The sequence below is a fragment of the Melanotaenia boesemani genome, chromosome 13, assembly GCF_017639745.1.
Source record: "Melanotaenia boesemani isolate fMelBoe1 chromosome 13, fMelBoe1.pri, whole genome shotgun sequence".
Lineage (NCBI taxonomy): Eukaryota > Metazoa > Chordata > Actinopteri > Atheriniformes > Melanotaeniidae > Melanotaenia > Melanotaenia boesemani.
The window spans coordinates 5,128,973-5,146,885 of NC_055694.1; the positions used below are offsets into that span (position 1 = coordinate 5,128,973).

At 38.9% G+C, this 17,913-nt stretch overlaps 1 protein-coding gene across 1 annotated transcript; it reads left to right on the forward strand.

Moving 5' to 3' along the window:
- The first annotated feature begins 668 nt into the window (after positions 1–668).
- sdf4 (stromal cell derived factor 4) lies at positions 669–11,911 on the forward strand. The gene is made up of 7 exons (XM_042003330.1): positions 669–894; positions 1,590–1,906; positions 5,111–5,247; positions 5,330–5,443; positions 5,549–5,707; positions 7,706–7,881; positions 10,716–11,911. The coding sequence occupies exons 2-7, from the start codon at positions 1,596–1,598 to the stop codon at positions 10,890–10,892; spliced, it is 1,074 nt and encodes a 357-aa protein (XP_041859264.1). The 5' UTR covers positions 669–894; positions 1,590–1,595; the 3' UTR covers positions 10,893–11,911.
- The last annotated feature ends 6,002 nt before the right edge of the window (positions 11,912–17,913 follow it).

Genomic DNA, 17,913 nt, shown 5'->3' on the forward strand with positions numbered 1-17,913 from the left:
CAACAATTATTATTATTAGTAGTAGTAGTAGGAGGAGGAGGAGGATGAGTTGTAGTAGTAGTATAACTCAATTGGGAAACTACACTTTGCATTTTACGCCCCATCACCTACGCATCCGGGACATAAGTTCACCTCTTTAACCATTTAACCACCATCCCTTTTTTATTTTTTTATTTTTTATGGAAAAAACCTCAGTTTATTTAATTTCTCTGTTATACTCTAGACTTCTACTGTTAGCTAATATTTTCTGTCTTTTTCAAGATGATAAGACTCAAAATAACATGTTTGAGGGTATTCTGGTTACCTTGTATACTTAGCATTTTACTAGATGTGCAGTGTTTATTTATTTATATTTATTTATTTATTTATTTATTTAGGTCACCTACAGGAAAGGATGAGATACAAACCCTTTATCTCATAATTTAGACTTTTTTTTTTGTCTTATATTCATGACTTCGAATCTAATAATTAAAACGGTTTACTTCATAATATCTTTTAATATTATGACTGAATCTTACAATTGTGACCTTCAGTCTTTTAACGATTACTTTAAATATTGTAATTGTGAGATATTTTGTCATCCAACTGTTCAGACTGACTCATAGCCGGGCTTTTATTTTGAAGGTGATGACCGGATATTGTTTTTGTAAATTCAGTCACCTTAAAAACTGATCAGAGCAGTGTTTGCGGCTAACCAACCACCAGTTCAGTTGCTAGTCTTAAAGAATTAACAGCAACTGAGTCATTGACGCGTATTCCGTTGCTCGTTTGTGTTTTTCCTGTGTTGTTTTAGAATAAGTCGTCTTTCGTGTTGAAGAGGGGGGTGTTGTGGTGGAGCCACGTGTACAGGAACTGGAGTTTGACAGCTTGCCTGACTTCTTGGAACCACTGCAGGTCTGTATGAATAAGAGGTCCCAGCTAAAGTCAGCGTTAGCTAGCTGGTGATTACACTGTTCGCAACTAGCCATTTCTTTTAATTTCGCACTTGGTACCATTTTCGGTCTCATTTAGGGCTTGCTTCGATCTCCACCACCACTGACACCATTAAATAACCACATTTAAGCCTATTTACTATCCAGAAAACGTTACATTTAGTCTAAAGGTGTTACTGTGCTAGCCACAAGTAAACCGGCGTCACTGTTTACAGTTAGTCCATCGACGTAACGAAGACAAATTAACTTAAATTAACCTAACCTAATAACCTAATTAATAACCTAAAAGTTATTCAGGATAACCTAGGAAAGCCCACGTCTTTATTCAGCTGTTGTATGCCGCTACCAAATATAATTAAAATATGCCTTGTAAACACGGGTATCCCAAAGTTTAGCAAGCTGATATTGAATGACGTTGTTTATAATAGTGTAATTATGCATGTTTGGCGAATTAATAATAAAGGCCGTTGGAACGTAAATGAGATTTTATAGTGGGCGTGACTCAGTCGGAAAAACTCCGATTGCACTTGAATGCAACATTTAAGCATTTAAAGCAGCTCTGCAACATCACTGTCGTTTTTCTATCATCGCTGACTTTTCCGATAGAAAGTTGGTTTGCACAGCTAACCATTTGCTTTTACATTTATCCTTTCAAAGGCGATCATGGCTGTTTGGAGAAAACTGTGGCGTAGAAACCTCCTGGCAGCCTCTCTGCTTGTTTACGTCCTGCTCCACGCCGCGGACGTTCACGCACGGCCAGCCAACATGTCAGCCTCTAAGGACAAGGCTCCAGCTCCCAAGGATGAGAATGAGATTCTTCCTCCAGACCATCTGAACGGGGTGAAGATGGAGAGGGACGGCCACCTCAACAAGGACTTTCATCAGGAGGTTTTTCTGGGGAAGGACATGGAGGAGTTTGACGAGGATTCAGAGCCGAGGAGGAACAGAAAGAAGCTGATTGAAATTTTTACTAAGTAAGATGTTTGGGTTTTTTTCTTGTGTCTGTCTGGAGTGACTGCTTTTCCTGAATAAGAACATGTAATATAAGCACACATTGAGTAACTGATTGCTTGTTTATTTATCAAGTGAACTTTGAATTTAGAAGAGGACAAATTCTAGATTAATAATTAAATATTTGGCCCATATTGAAGCAGATTAGGTATAAAATACCATTAAAAAGAAATATTTTCCTCTACTATATTAAAAAATACCAATACTAATGGGCTCTAGCTGTGACAGATTTAATAGAAAATAGAACATTTAATTTATGAATAGTAGAGTTTAGTTTAGTAATCTCAACCAATTATCAGACTCTATGATTAAATGGCAGGCAGCCTGAGGCAGAGATTGGTTAATCAAAGAATCAAAACACAGAGGCAGGTATTTTCATCAGGCTCTTGCCACTCATCAGACTTCTACATCCAAAGAAGAACCATGGTGGAACGCAGAATAACTAACCTGCACAAGTATTTTACACGAGTTCATTCTTGAGAAAAGCTACTCGAGCGCAACCGAGCACATCCTGTTTAATATTGTTCAACTTACTTCACTTCATCTGCAGCAGCCAAAATCCTGACATACTAAATACTGTCAGTAAAACTGTAATTGTGACTTAGTACACTTTCTAAGGAAAAGTCTGACTGAATTTATTCCAGCTGCAGATGATGCCTCCGTGGGCACATGAACCTGTGGATGCTGCAGCGGTTGATATCTTACTGGAATAATCAAAGCTGCATAAGCTGACTGATTTCTGCACCATGACACCTGTCACATGTTCCTTTCTTTATGTTATTATTGAACCACTTTCTTATTTCCATTGTCAAAAGGTGTCAGTCGATACTACTACTTCGTCGTGGCTAGATAATGACTTTGTATGAAATATCACTATAATTTAAGTGATTATATGCACTGAAACAGCACACACAGGAACCGATTTTAATTCATAATTTAATGGCGCTATAAAAATAGATGTCAAATCATTATAAATAAAAATTAGATTCAAAGGTATATCATTTAAAAAAAGGCTAGTTCGTGGATGATTGGTGAACAGACACCTTCTGGAAAATACACTTTGCATCAAGTTGTTGCAATCTAGAAGTTTCTTAATATTAGATTTGCATGATTAATGTCACAACAGTGGGGTGTTGCAAACCAATTACAGAATGACAGTAAATTTGCTTTTTCATGTTTCTTACTGTGGAAAGCAGAAATAAAGAGCAACATTTTTTAAGAGGAAGGAAGAGTCATAGACCAGTTTGGCTGCATTCCAAGAAAACAATGCAGTTATTCAAAATAAACATTTTAGATTAGATTTTTGCAAATGACAACACTTTTTCAGGTGATTACTTCCCCTATGCATGTTAAAGAAAAGCTTGATTAAGTCAACACAAGCAACTAAAGTCCCAACTAATGTCTCCCAAGGTTATCTGGTTAGTTACACATTATTATTATTCAGCCGCCGGTAATTGTTGAATATTATGGAAGCCGAGAGCAGCCGGGTTCACATGTTTTTACGACCGATTTTACTTCTATCAAGTCTGACAAAGGCTGAGAGTGTCTGAATGTTACTCATTCACATAATTACACATCTACACCATGGCTGTAGCCCCGCCCATCAGCTGTCATGGAGTCTGTTTTGATCACTGAAATCAGGTGTCACACACTCACTTTTCAGTCCACCTTCATCATCTCGTTATCTCGAGAAAATTACCTTTTTATATTGAGGTGACGATAAAAAAATAATAGCTGAAAATGACCACTCTCGACTTCCATAGAATATACATGTAATTTATTATTATTATTATTATTATTATTATTATTATAAAGCTAATAATGTAACAAATGTGAAAATTGGATCCTTGTAAAAAAAGAAAAATTTAAAAAAGGGAAACATGTCGGTTTTAGTTTTTTTTTTTTTTTTTTCTCTGAACCCCACCTGACTTGAAATTCTCCATTCCATGGCAAAGCACCGTATGGTATTAGCTCTTCATGCTTCTTTTTTGGCTTTCCGTGGTATAGAAGCGATCAGTACTTGCTTTGGTACAACCTCAGCTTCGGCTCCCGGCGCGCTGAGCTGATGCTGTATGGTTGACAGCGAAACACTGATCAGGAGGCGTGACTGACGCTTTGTGTAACAAAAAAATAAATACATTAATAAATTAATTCAGAACTCAAGAAAAAAGTATGGGATGTTCATCTTATGGTGCCATTCCAAAGTGTTTTGTGTCCAGTACAGCTTAGGTTATATAATAAACTTGTAAAAAGTTTCCCTGTGAACATTTAAATAAGTAAAAGAGCTCCGGAAGTTTGTTTTTGGTGTAATGGGACAGAAAAGAAGCTGCTGTTGCTTTAGAGAGTGGAGGGAGCAGCATTCAGCCCTACAGATGCATGCTGCTGTAGCCCATCTGCTCCAAGGTTGGACGTGTTGTGTGTTCAGAGATGCTGTTCTGCAGATTTTGGTTGGAACTAGTGCTTATTTTACTTCCTGTTGCCTTTCTATCATCTCCAACCAGTCTGCCCATTCTCCTCTGACCTGACATCAACAAGACATTCTGCTCACTGGATATTTTCTCTTCTTCAGACCATTCTCTGGAAACCCTAGAGATGGTCGTTGGTGAAAAACCCAGTAAAAACTCAGACCAACAACCATGCCACGTTCAAAGCCACTTAAATCCCATTTCTTCCTCATTCTGATGCTCAGCTTGAACTTCAGCAATTTATTTAAATGTTCAGTTTCGTAGAAATCAAAGCTCCTCCATACTCTGGTTTTGCGCTCTGTCCACATACATATAAAAATGAGATTCTTTAGATTGTTTAAATTAATTCCACTTCTGGACTCCTGGGTTTGCTCTCTTAAAGCACAAATCTCGGAGAGAATCGGTGGCTAAAAGAAACCTGGTAAACAGAAGCAACTTGCCAGGGTGATTGAATCTTGAGGCATTTCAACTCAATCTGGTTAGTAACGACAGCACGAGTCTGAAATGTCACACTGATGACCTTTTTAATTGTCAGATGTCCAGTAATTGTGGCCTTTTCATTTCTGTTCACCATCTGCTGGTGATATTTGTTCTTTTAGAGCCAATTATTTGTTTTTCTTCTGTAAAGATATTAAAGTCAAGTAATAATAGTGTTACTGCTAATAACTGGAGCCATTTCTTCTCTCTGTTTTCTTGTGACAGAGTCGACTTCAACAAGGACCGGAGCGTGAGCGCTAAAGAGATGCAGCGCTGGATTATGGAGAAGACTGAGGAGCACTTCCAGGAGGCCATGATGGAGAACAAGAACAGTTTTCGCGCTGTTGATCCCGACGGAGACGGTGAGAGTCGTCCTCGCCGTCTGTTGAACCTCCGTTGTGTTTATTGTTGTGTCGGAGTCTTGACGACAAACTCTGCCTGCAGGTCATGTGACGTGGGATGAATACAGAGTCAAATTTCTGGCCAGCAAAGGTTTCAATGAAAAAGAGATTGCAGAGAGAATAAAGAACAACGAAGATCTGAAACTGGATGAAGAAAGTAAGAGATATTCAGTTTTTTCTTATTTATTTGCATCTCAGTAATGAGTGCAGGTAGATGTTAAATCTGAGAATACAGTGGTTAATGTTCTTCTTCTCTCTGCAGCTCAGGAGGTGTTGGAAAGCTTGAAGGACCGCTGGTTTCAGGCTGACAACCCGCCACCTGACCAGCTGCTAAACGAGCAAGAGTTCCTGTCCTTCCTCCATCCTGAGCACAGTAGAGGCATGCTCAAATACATGGTCAAGGAGATTGTCCGAGACTTAGGTACGTTATCTCACCCGGGGTCTTAATAATGAATCTATGTCATAAAATTGCAATATGTCACCGTTGGTGTGAACCCTGACAGATGACTGGAGGCATGTTTAGCAGCACCAGAGCCAAAGAGGCTCCTGATTGATTTGTTATCTCTGATGAATCCAGATTGAACAGAATTTGAGTTTTCAAGCTCTGAAAAAGGTCAAATAAACTGGTAAAGTGACAGGAAAGATGGGATAGCAACTAATGATGATGTCTTCAGATTCAGAACGTTCAGAAAATCCCAGAAAATGCCCAGTTTTCCAGGATTTTCCAGGAAGAAAGTTTTATAAACACCTATACTCAGATGTAAATTTTTACAAGTTTATTAAAATTGGTGGTTCTGAACTTCGTCTATTTATGGATGATGGAGGCCAGTATTGAGATGGAGCTTGAGAGGTGCTGCAAAGAGGAATGGGCGAAACTGCCCAAACATAGGTGTGCCACCTTGTGGCATCATATTCAAAGACTTGAAGCTGTAATTGCTGCCAAAGGTGCATCAACAAAGTATTGAGCAAAGGATGTGAATACTTGTGTGATGTGATTTTTTTCTTAGTGTTTCATTTTTAATAAATTTACAAAAAAAAAAAAAAAAAAAAAAAAACTTTTTCACATTGTCATTATGGGGTATTGTGTGTGTAGAATTTTGAGGACCAAAATTAATTTATTCCATCTTTGAATGAGGTTGTAACATAACATGTAGAAAAAGTGAAGCGCTGTGAATACTTTCTGGATGCACTGTTTATCTGTATATATATAAAAAAATGAATTATACATAAAAATAGGAGAAGAACGCAGCTTTGCACTCAACCAGACATGTTACTAACCAGTCAGAAGTTGAACAGGCCTTGGAAAAAGATTAGATCATAGACAGCCTCGCTAACACTTTAATAACTAAACAGGGAGAAGTTAGCTTCTGATTTAAGAGGGTAGGGGACCCTGACCACAGTCGACCAGGTCCTGCTGAAAAACTACTGCTCTCTGGGAAATCTAGAGATGAGTAAAACACAGAACCTAGTTAAATAAAGAAAATAAATAAGCAATTGTTAAAAAAAATACATTATCATTAGTATTGTTATAATGAAGGTCATTTTCTGTTTTGTTTTGTTTTTTTTTTATCATCCAGACCACATTAGACTAGGTCCTGCTAAAAAAAACTGCAAGACTTGCAGATATTCAAATCTGGACTGAATTATTTAACCGGGGATGCAGATTTGTTTAAACACAGTGTAAAATTTCTGAAAACCTGTATTCTATTTATGAGGCTCGTTTTTATTTATTTATTTATTGTTGGCTAGATCTAGACCATCAGACCAGTTCCTGTTTAGGACCGTTACCTATAGATGTGGTACTTCAGCCATCCACCAACCTTTCTGTATATTACGGTTTTAATTAGCTTTGCTAAATCTGTAGTCTGTCACGAAACCAACATAGCCGATAATATGCTATGAAACAGGTGCCTGTAGTTTATAATAGGTAAATACATTTCTATAAATGTGTGTTGGGTTGAAGTAGAGGGAATCTGGGAAAAGTTCAGGCTCAGGGTCATTTTTTACTTTAACCTCTGTAACTAGACTTATCATATTTGATAAAAGGTGAGGATTAATGTGTCGGTTGTGGTGCCATTTAAGGTAAAGTAGTTGATTAAACAAGGTGTGCTTTAGTGAGGAGCTACATTGTGATTGACGAGCTACGACCAACTGGCTGTGACTGGTCTCTCAGGTTCTCAGTAAGACCCACTGCAGGCTTGTTACTTGTAGTTTTAAGGTTTTAGGGAGGCAGCATGGCGGCAGCCAACATGTTAAACTAAAGGCTTCAAAGTGTTTGGCACCACAGTGGCTGTCGGTCTGATGTCCTGTTAAAATGCTGAATCCTGCATCTTCCCTGATGGCATTACTGTGTAAAGAGGCTCATTCTGAGAGTCACTGGCCGAGCATAAATTAAAGGGTCATTGTGTTTTTTCTGCAGACCAGGATGGAGATAAGAAACTGACTCTGTCTGAGTTCATCTCCCTACCCGTGGGAACCGTGGAGAACCAGCAAGCTCAGGACATCGACGACGACTGGGTCCGAGAGAGGAAGAAGGAGTTTGAGGATGTCATCGATGAAAACCGCGATGGCATCGTAACCATGGAGGAGCTGGAGGTGAGGAACGATACGCATCAGTCCCATTACATTTTCTCATATTTCTTTTATTTTAAAAATGCTGCAATGATACAAATAGAGCAAACAAAGCCAAAGGATACAAAAATCATCTTTTTTTTAATAAGAAATGAAAATTTATTTAAATGCTTTTAAGCCTAAAACAAACCAGAAATGTAATTCAGCAACATAATAAGCCCCACAGATAGAATTAAATCAACATTTAACCTCTGACCAACAACAAAAATCAAGTTAAACATCTAAATTATAAATAAATAAAAGTCACTTTTTAAAGGACAAAATACCTTTTATTAATGAGATAGATTATTAGAATGAATTGAAGAATTAAACTTAAAGAAGTTTATAAAAGATTATGGGGGGCAAGAACACATTTAGTTTCTTCTCACCCCGTTCTCATCTTGCATACTTTTTGTTTTTAGATTTTTATTTCAGTTCAGTCCATGATCACAACACAACAAAGTCATCTCAAGGTACTTTTAAAGATGCAGTCCAATTAAAATCCAAATTAAACCAATCCAATATATTACTGGTTCTCATTGGTCCACGGCCCCCAAGATAACATATGTTGGTGTCCACAACCCCCACGAAACGACCTACTAATTGTGTGATGTATGAAATGCAAGGCTGGAAAATGGTCAGAATCTTAATAAATAAGGGGGATAAAGTGGTTTTTGGTGGTTCACCACTGTAACAAGGCACCTACATGACCAAAATCAGCTCCTCTCACAGCGATAATGTGAAATTCAGACTTTTAATATGACTCATGTACTAATGTTGTTGTTTATAGGTTAATGTGTTAAAAAATGAAGGAGCTCATTTTAAATATGTATCTCTTCATCATTAAATTTATTTGATAAATGTAGACTTTTAATTATTTTACAGTTACCTGACGACCCCCTGATATTGACTCATGACACCCATGGGGGTCCCAACCCGCAGTTTGAGACCACTGCATTACATGATCCACATGAATAATACAACTGTTATCTAATGTTGGCTTTGTAGTTTGTGAAGTGCTGGACCGCCCGCCACACCTGTTGCTGTTGTTACTCTCCAGGTGTTCCTCAATCCTCCTCCTGTGGTCTGTTTTGGCCTCTCTGATGCCTCTATCAGGTTGGCTCTGTACAATACGCTGTCACCAGACCCTTTAAATAGCTGATGGACCTTCTGGGTCATCCAGGGCTTCCTGTTGGGGTACACCTAGATGCTCTTGTCTGCTGTGACATTATCTATGCAGTTTTTGGTGTAGCATCAGACACTGTCTGAGAACACCACCAGGTTTGGGTGTTCGAAAATGTCCCAGTTAGTTCTGTCGAAGCAGTCCTGCAGCTGCTTAGAGGCGTCATCAGGCCAAGTTGTTACTGTCTTTTTGGCTTTGGGAGCAGTTTTCCGGAGGGGGATAAAACAGGGACAAGTGATCTGACTAGCCAAGGTGTGCTAACTGTTTAGCCTTATAGCCCAGCTTGATGTTGGAAATAGCAACTGGTTAGCTCAGTTGGGTGGGCGTCTTCAATGCAGAGAGGCGAGAGTTCAAATCCCACAGGGGATGAATGTTAAAACTCTCTAATTGGGTTCTTAGGCAAGACCCTTAACACTACTGCCTGACCACTGTTAAGTCGCTTTGGATAAAAGTGTCTGCTAAATGACTGTAATAATGTAGTGGAATATACCTTGTCCAGTGTATTAGCTCCTCTGGTGGCACATTTGACGTGCTGGTGGGGCTTAGGGAGCACTTGCTTTAAGTCCACATGATTAAATTCCCCTGCTATGATGTGTGCGGCCTGCATTTAACCGTTACAAACTCCAGGTCCGCAGAGCAGTGATTGTCCACTTACTGTGTCAGTACACCAGATGCTGTTTATGTACATGCACACACCCCCCCTCCCCTGCTTACTGGAGTCCTCTGTTCTGTCCTGTCTGTGGCCTGCTAGCTCCATAGCAGAGTCCGGAATGGATGAGTGAAGCCATGATTCTGTGATTAGAATGATGCAGCTGTCCTTAACAATGTTGTTAGCTGCTATCTGGAGCCTCAGATCATTCATCTTGTTGGCGAGAGATCATGCATTTGCGAGGAAAATGCTAGGAAGCGGTGGTTTGTGTGGCTGTCTCCGGAGTCGGGTTAACACTCCGGCTCTGCAGCCCCGCTTCTCAATGCCACCTTCGCCTCCTCTCCTTGGGCATGGTGATCCACGAAGACCCGGTAGCTCTCGCCATGTACACCAGGATGTTATGTGTGATAAAAAACATGTTTTTTTCCCCTCTGTTCGACATCCCGTCCTATCCGAAGAAGTTTGTGTCGGCTGTCGATGTACTTGTATCTGTTGTTGTTTTTTAAGGCATTTGCTGGGAGAGCCGTTTGCCGCAGCTGTAGTGAGTGCTGCCATGGTAACACAAACTGAAAGTGATCTGGATGCATTGCGTGCTACAGAGTCACTCATTACTGCAGACACGAGCACTGAACTGTCAGATGTCATGAACTCAGTCATGAAAAGGTATCATTATAGTCAAGAAGAAGGCTTTGCAAATGCGTCTCCAATCTCAAGAAAACCCTGCACTGCTGAACCACTCTGAGATTCCATGGCTTTCACCTGGAACAATGTTGTCATCTGAGCTGCATCTTACTGACATTTTCACTGAGCTAAGCAAAGTTAACAGTTATGTGCAGGGTCACAGTACATGTCAGTCAACTGTATGATGGTTCCTGACCCATGTTCTTATCCATTCCGGGATCCTTGGTCTGAAAAACATTGAAGAACCCCAAATTTAGAAGAAGATTCAGTTTAAGCTAAACGAAAATCTTCCTTTCTGTCCCACAGGAGTACATGGACCCGATGAACGAGCACAACGCTTTGAACGAGGCCAAGCAGATGATCGCCGTCGCCGACGAGAACCAGAATCGTCATTTGGAGCTAGAAGAGATTCTCAGGTACAGCGAATACTTCACAGGCAGCAAGCTCATGGATTACGCCAGAAACGTCCATGAGGAGTTCTAAAGAGCTGATTCTTCCTCTCACTTCGCCCCCAATCAAACATCTGCTTCAGGGACAAGCCTCGGTAGGCTGAAGCCACTTAGTGATGGGATTCTGATTAAAAGCATTAACAGTCTCTTTCATTGCTGCCTCCAGTTATTTGACCCCCTCTTTAAACTCTGGACCATCAAAGTTAACAAAGTCTGCCTTCTGTGTGCCACTGGACTGTTTCAACTAGAAAATTTTGAAGCGATGCACCAGCTCTAAACTTATGTTGTGAAATGTGTGTATATGAAGAGTTTTAACCCTAGATGAGGTGCTGTTTAGCCCGCGCGTCTGTATACAGTGTAAATATTCACATTTGTCACATAATGCTGCCTCTGTAAGCAAGAAAGTCTGAGAAATAAAATGCTGCTGAGAGGTGCAACACAGAGGTACGCCATCATTAAAAGATTAATTCTTCTATTTCAGTGTGTACAACTGTTTTCCATTATATCTAGTAATGTGCTGTCCTTCTGATCTTACAAACAGGGTTTTGATTGTAAGAAAAAAATATCTAAATATTCTAAAAATTGTATTAGAAATCTCATATAACACATTTTCAGAAGTTTAATAAATAAATTGCACAAATCAAAGATTTATTTATGAGAAACTGTGTGTGATATGATCAAGTAAAGGAAAAGCATGTAAGTCATTTTTAACAGGACCAGTTTTACAGGTGCTTTAGGTCTAAACATCTTTATTCTTCACTACATCAGTCTTGTGCCTGTTTTCATTCATGTGGATGAAAAAGACCCATTTACTTTTAAATCTTAGCGCACCCTTGCAGTGGTTACTCGTCACCATATCAGTTAAAATTCTCCTCCAGTACTTTAAATGCATGGACAAACATTTGAGTTGCATTCTTCGATCTTGCTGCAGTTTTTGGAGTGTTTTTGGATCCTGCTGCTGATTCTGGTGTCGACAGTCCAATTGTAAAATAAGATTTGACTTTTTAAAATGTGTGACAAATATACAAGTAAATAATAAACATTTTTATCAGGGGAAGTGGGTTTGTGTTATTTTTGTGGCTTACAAATATAAAATACTTGCATGCAAGGATGCACATGTACATACACACATTTCTCTCTTTTTATACACATACATACACACATTTATTCTTCTCGCTTCTGTTACTACCTGAATATTTTCTTCTTACTCGTTCATTTTTTATGTTTATTGATTTTACATGTTTTTAAGAGGATCTGTGTTTGGGATATTTCAATGTTAAACTTTAGAAAGGGATGTAGATATTTTGGGGGCACGCTGTGGCTCACAGGGTATGTTAACTCTATTTGAAAACCCTTTAGAAAGCAGCTCTCTGTGTTCTGACCGAGCTGCATTTTTCCTTCTGTTAGAATAGAATAGAATAGAAATACTTTATTAATCCCTTTGGAGAGTCCTCAGGGAAATTGTTACCAAACAGTCCAGATATTTTTTAGCCTTCTTATAAACAGGGATCCAGCTGGTCCTGGGAAAAATCATGACTGCCATTATCCACACAGCCTGGACCCTCCACACATCATACATCCCAAACATGAAGCTGGCATGGTGGTACAGGAGAGGCTGGGTGCCCTCCCTTTAGCCACTCTGGTGGGGGGTTTATGGGGGACAAAAACATACTGGGGCATGCGGTTAGTTTGGTCGCAACAGTGACCAGCTCCTTCATCTGGGAGGTGAAGTCCAGGAGGGGTGGGGAGGATGGGGAGAGGGAGGGTGACCTGGATGGAGTATGATGAGATGAAGGGGGTGGGTCCTCGCTGAGAGCTTTGGGGCTTTCTTCAGGAGGGGGCTGAGGTGTTTTTTTCTGTCTCATCACATTGTTTTGGTCTCTTGTCTGTTGTCCTTGTTTCCAGAACACAAGGGGGAGTTAACATCCCCCCTTGAAATAGGATGTTTTAAAGTAGGGATATATTAACACAGATGACAGAATGATATGTATGATGTATGTGGCCCATCTATGAAGGATCCCTAAACCCAACAGCATCCCATTCCTTTCTCACTTCTCTTCCAGACCTCAAGCAACCATTGCTCTATTTTACTTTAGTTCAGTAGCTGATGAAAACTATTCTAGTGCAGTTTAGCTACTTCTTTTCTCCTGTATCTAGTTGTTTTTAATGAAGGTGATCCAGGTACCTGAGACGGGCAGGATTCGAACTAGATGCTGCACCACTGGTTACTTACGGTTCTCTGCCAACCCCACCACGCCACCGAGTACCCTTCAAGCTCAAACTTGTTCTCGTGGTGCTTTTATCTTTTCATTTTGGCCATTGGCCATGAAAATTGATGTGGTGAACAAGGACATTCAATCCCAGGTCCTTCCTGCCTTCTCCTACCTCCTTCCAGATATGTGAAATTTCACAATGTTTTTCACTCTTAAAGCAATTAAGAAGCTTTAAATTCATGACATCTGTATCTGATCACCTGCACTTTGTAGGATTTGAACCTACAACTTGTTGAACTTGAGCCAGGTCTCCATCCCACTGAGCTATCCTCTCATACACAGCTGTAGCCTCTGCAGTTTTCTAACTCGTTCATTTGGCATCCAAAGGGTAAAAAAATGTCACTCAGAAGTTTTGATCACAGTTCTACTCATCAGCCCAGGCTTCACCCATCAGGGTGAGCCACTCTCCCACACACTCAGAGAGACTTTGTTAAAGTTTTTCACTCTTTTTATTTGGGTGTTGGCCTTAAAAACCAACATCAATCTTTCTACAACATTTAGAGGGTTTGAACTGGAAGCTTCTGCTTCCGGCTGCAGCTGAACATCATCCTGAGCTGCCCAGTCACAGGATCCTCAGAGTTTTCTGAGCAGGTCTGACTCTTTAACTCAGGAGCTGAATTCAGCAACAAAAATCTGTCCTCTTACCAGCTGAGCTGCTCAGACTTCAGATTGATCCGTCTTTTCACGCTTCATAGATAATTAAAATGTAAATGCATTAAAATATATATATAGAAGTGTCAAATAAAAATAACACTGAAAAATGTACTTTTTATGCTGTACATGATATCAGTACTTTAAATTTCCAGATGCTGTTTTGAATCCTTCTTTTTTTCTGTTTTTTTCCACTATCCCATAAACTTTGATTATTTAATAAAATATTGATTAATTTACAGTTTTTATATATTTAATTATAAATGAAACAGCTCTCCATACATTACAGCTTCACAACGGATCTACAAAATCCCAAAACCGTTATTCACTGCTATCTGGAACTGGAAAATCCAGTATTTCACATGATTAAATTGTCAAGAGCTAAGAGTTATCTTTAAATTAACATACGTGTACATTTCCACATGTGTGTAGTTAGTGCTTTAAGTGGAACAAAATAAGTGGTGGTACTCCGTTAATGACTTGCTGTCAGTTTGTCATACAGTACAAATATGGGACAAAAACATGGGTGATACTTATATGTAGATCTATAAATCGATCTTTAGATCAATAGTTTTATTGCACAGAAATGACAAAGAACAAACTAACAAAGCAAGATTCTAAATCAAATACACATTTGCCAAATTCAAAGTGCCATGGAGACACTTTTATTAACTTCAAGCCACACGGCATTAAAATGTACATTAAAAATTAAACTGAAAAAGTATATACATAAGGTAAAAGCTCCTTAAAAACATAAAGATAAGTCCCATTTAGACTTATTTAGTTTATTAACAGACTTATTTAATGGCATATTACTATTACAGTTTTTCTCTGTGAAATATATATTTTTTTAGGATTAGGGTGGCCCATGCCACTTTAGCTATATTATCTTATCTTATCTGAAAATTATCTTCAAAAACTCAAATGCTGACCAGCCACACACTGAGTGTCAGCTTAAACATGCTGAAAGTCAAATCAGATAATATGAATTGTAATACAAAAATGTGTGAAATTCAAAATGGCCTGAACTTGAGGGCAACAAAAACAAGCGTAGTCCACTTCCATCACACAACAGGGGTAGAAATATAGATGGAAAGGAGATAGCAATGGCTGAAAGAAAAAGCAAAAGTAAGCAGGAAAACATTACTTACAAATATGAGGAAATTTCATTAATCAGGAACGTATAAGTCCCATTTTTAGTACTTTAAATATTTGTACTTACACTATAATGTTACAAATGTTTTTAAAAATTTGTTCTTACTCTTTAAAACAGTAGTGTGCATCTAAGAAATAAGACAGTGGTGAGGATTTACATTAGAATGAAGACATCAGCTTACTTAAAAAAGGCTCCAGCAAGTCTGGGCTCTTCTTTGCTTGATTGGTTTGGTGCTTCACAAGCCTTCTCATCAGCAGATCTCCTTCCCTTCACTAGTACAGCGTGACGTCATACAGCAAGCGGTGTGCGTCAAAACAAAATATTTCTTTTGAGGCAACTTTTTTTCTTTTAAATCACCAAATACATGCTGTACACAGTGGTGAGGTCGGATGAGGGTATATTTACTGCTGAGGAAAGCTGAGAAAAGTCCCAGAGGTGAGGACCCAAACGCAAACAGATAAGGCAGGAGACAAACCAACGCCATTATCCAGGATTTAATATGGAACAAGGTAACCGATACAGACTTAACACAGAAACAACAACAATGATCTGGCACTGAGTTAGAGAAACCAAGGCGTATATAAACAGAGGACGACTAACAGCGAACAGGTGAAGTGAGGGAGCAATCAGACCAGGTGAATTAACAAGCCAAACAGAAACCACTGAACACACAAGGGAACGAACAAAACTGGAAACAAAACTAAATATGACAAAACCAAGAACATCACCTATGACCACGACATATAAGACTCCTCTGATACTTCAGTATTATCAAATTTTTAAATGAGTTTTTTGCTGAAAATAGATTTAAAAGCTGGACCTGACACAGGATATGAAAGAAAGGAGCCCTGAGAGGACTTTGTTGTAAAGTGCTGCTGTACAAATGAAGCTGAACTAAATTAAATAGAAGAGAAAGGGAGAGTAAAAAGTAGAGAGAAGGCAAAGATAGAAAAACCAGAAACAATAGGACAACCAGCATCAACACCGGTAGAGAAACAGAAAACATCCCACGGCCTCTATATGAAAACACAGCAGACAATCATCAGGAGCACCTGCAGAAAGACACACTGAAAACCATGAAAACAGCAGCAAAAAGTGTGTGTGTTCTACTATTCTTACAGTTATATTTGCAGACTGTACAGGGCTCAGCTTGCATGCATGTTGCACTTGTGATGATGGAGCATGTGACAAATAAACATCTAGAAAAAAAACTAAACATGTTACTTTGCATTGTTTGTTGCTGTTGCACACTGGATGATCAGATACATGTGGAACTAACAGTTTTGGTCTTTCCTACATTGCTCAGGGCACCATCTGTTGGTGGTTTTACTGTAATTGGTTCAGTTTATTTCAGCCAGTGTTGAAAATAAAGAAGCATTGTTAGGCGTCCATTCACACGCAAACATCCAACAGAAATGAAAGATGAAATCACAACAAAAATAAAAATCTATTCTACTGTTTTTCTTCCTCTAACTCTAAGCCAATAATAATAATAATAATAATAATAATAATAAATTCTATAAAGTACTATGTGCTGAATTACTTTTATTAAGGTAAATTCTCCCCTGGAGCATTAGAAGCACTGCTAGGTATGTGGCATAATGGAGTCAATAAAGAAGATTTATTGTCCTGTTAACAGTTATTGGCAGAGCTTGGTCACCACCGTGCAGCTCTTCAGATGTCTCAGGTTTGCCAGCATGAAAACAAAGTATGTGCAGAAGGCAGAGATGATCCTTTCCTCAACATCATCTGCTTTCACAACGTTTGGAGCTCTGACTGTATGCACACAAGTGGTGCTCATACAATATAGAAAGCAGCAATTTACCACAAAGAATCCACATGATGTCTAAGATGCACTTGAAAAGTGGGACTGCTTCTGAATGCCCTACATCTATCAGATTGTGTACTTGTAGTGTAGTGTGGTATTGTGTACTCAACACTGTTGAGTGCTACTTTAGATACACGCTGGATATTTATGTTACTGAAATCCACATTAGAGGCTCTTACTGTTAGGGCTCTCTGTAGTTCCAAAGTATAAAATGCACTTTTTCAGGCACCTTCTCAAAATCACCCAGAATATTCTGTTCAGAAAAAAACTCCCAGCACTGTTTAAACTGATGTCTGTAGCTCACAATCATTTCAATGTTCACAAAGTTTCAGTGTCAAGTCAGCTTTATTTATAAGCACATTTAAAAACCACGTGTTGATCAAAGTGCTGTACAACTAAGAGTCAGAAAATAGAAACAACATTTTGGGGGCATAAATAATAAACTTTAAGAGAGCAGAAGACCTCAGTTTTCTCCTCATCAGCATCTTTAAGACACAGATACCACATGCAGTGTTAGATGTGTTCAGCATGACAGTAATATAATGCAGCGTATGACTGTATTTTCTTAACTTTTCTGTTACTAAAAAACAAAACATTATTTCATGAATATACCCGTCACGGTGCAGATGAAGTTGGTTTAATCTTCATTGTCTGCAGAAAACGGATCAGATCAGGCAGGTCGACAGAAACTCGGTCGTCATCTGTCGCTGTAATCAGTTGATGGCCCCGTGCCAGGTGGGAATGTAATTGGTGATTTTACTAAAGTAACTAGTGTTTGATCAGTGAAATTCCAGTTAGCTATGTCTTACACCTGTTAAAATGAATAGTGTGCTATGATGACATCACTTCATGTGTAAAGGCATTTATGCTCGAAGCAGATGGACGGATACTATTGTCTGTCTCCTGCGTCGTTTATGCATGCAATTGGTGTTTTTTCAGGGGCTTGAAATGGACGTACCTATTTCATATGTAAGAGCATAAATTGGCCTTAAGAGGTTAAGATCACAGGCCCATGTCCCAGTATAATCTCAGGAAATAACCATCCAGCCATGAGCGATAAGATGATGTAACAGTAACAAGAACAGATGAGAGTTATCTTAAAGTATTATGTGAATTCTAATAATACAGTTTTATGGAAATATAAGCT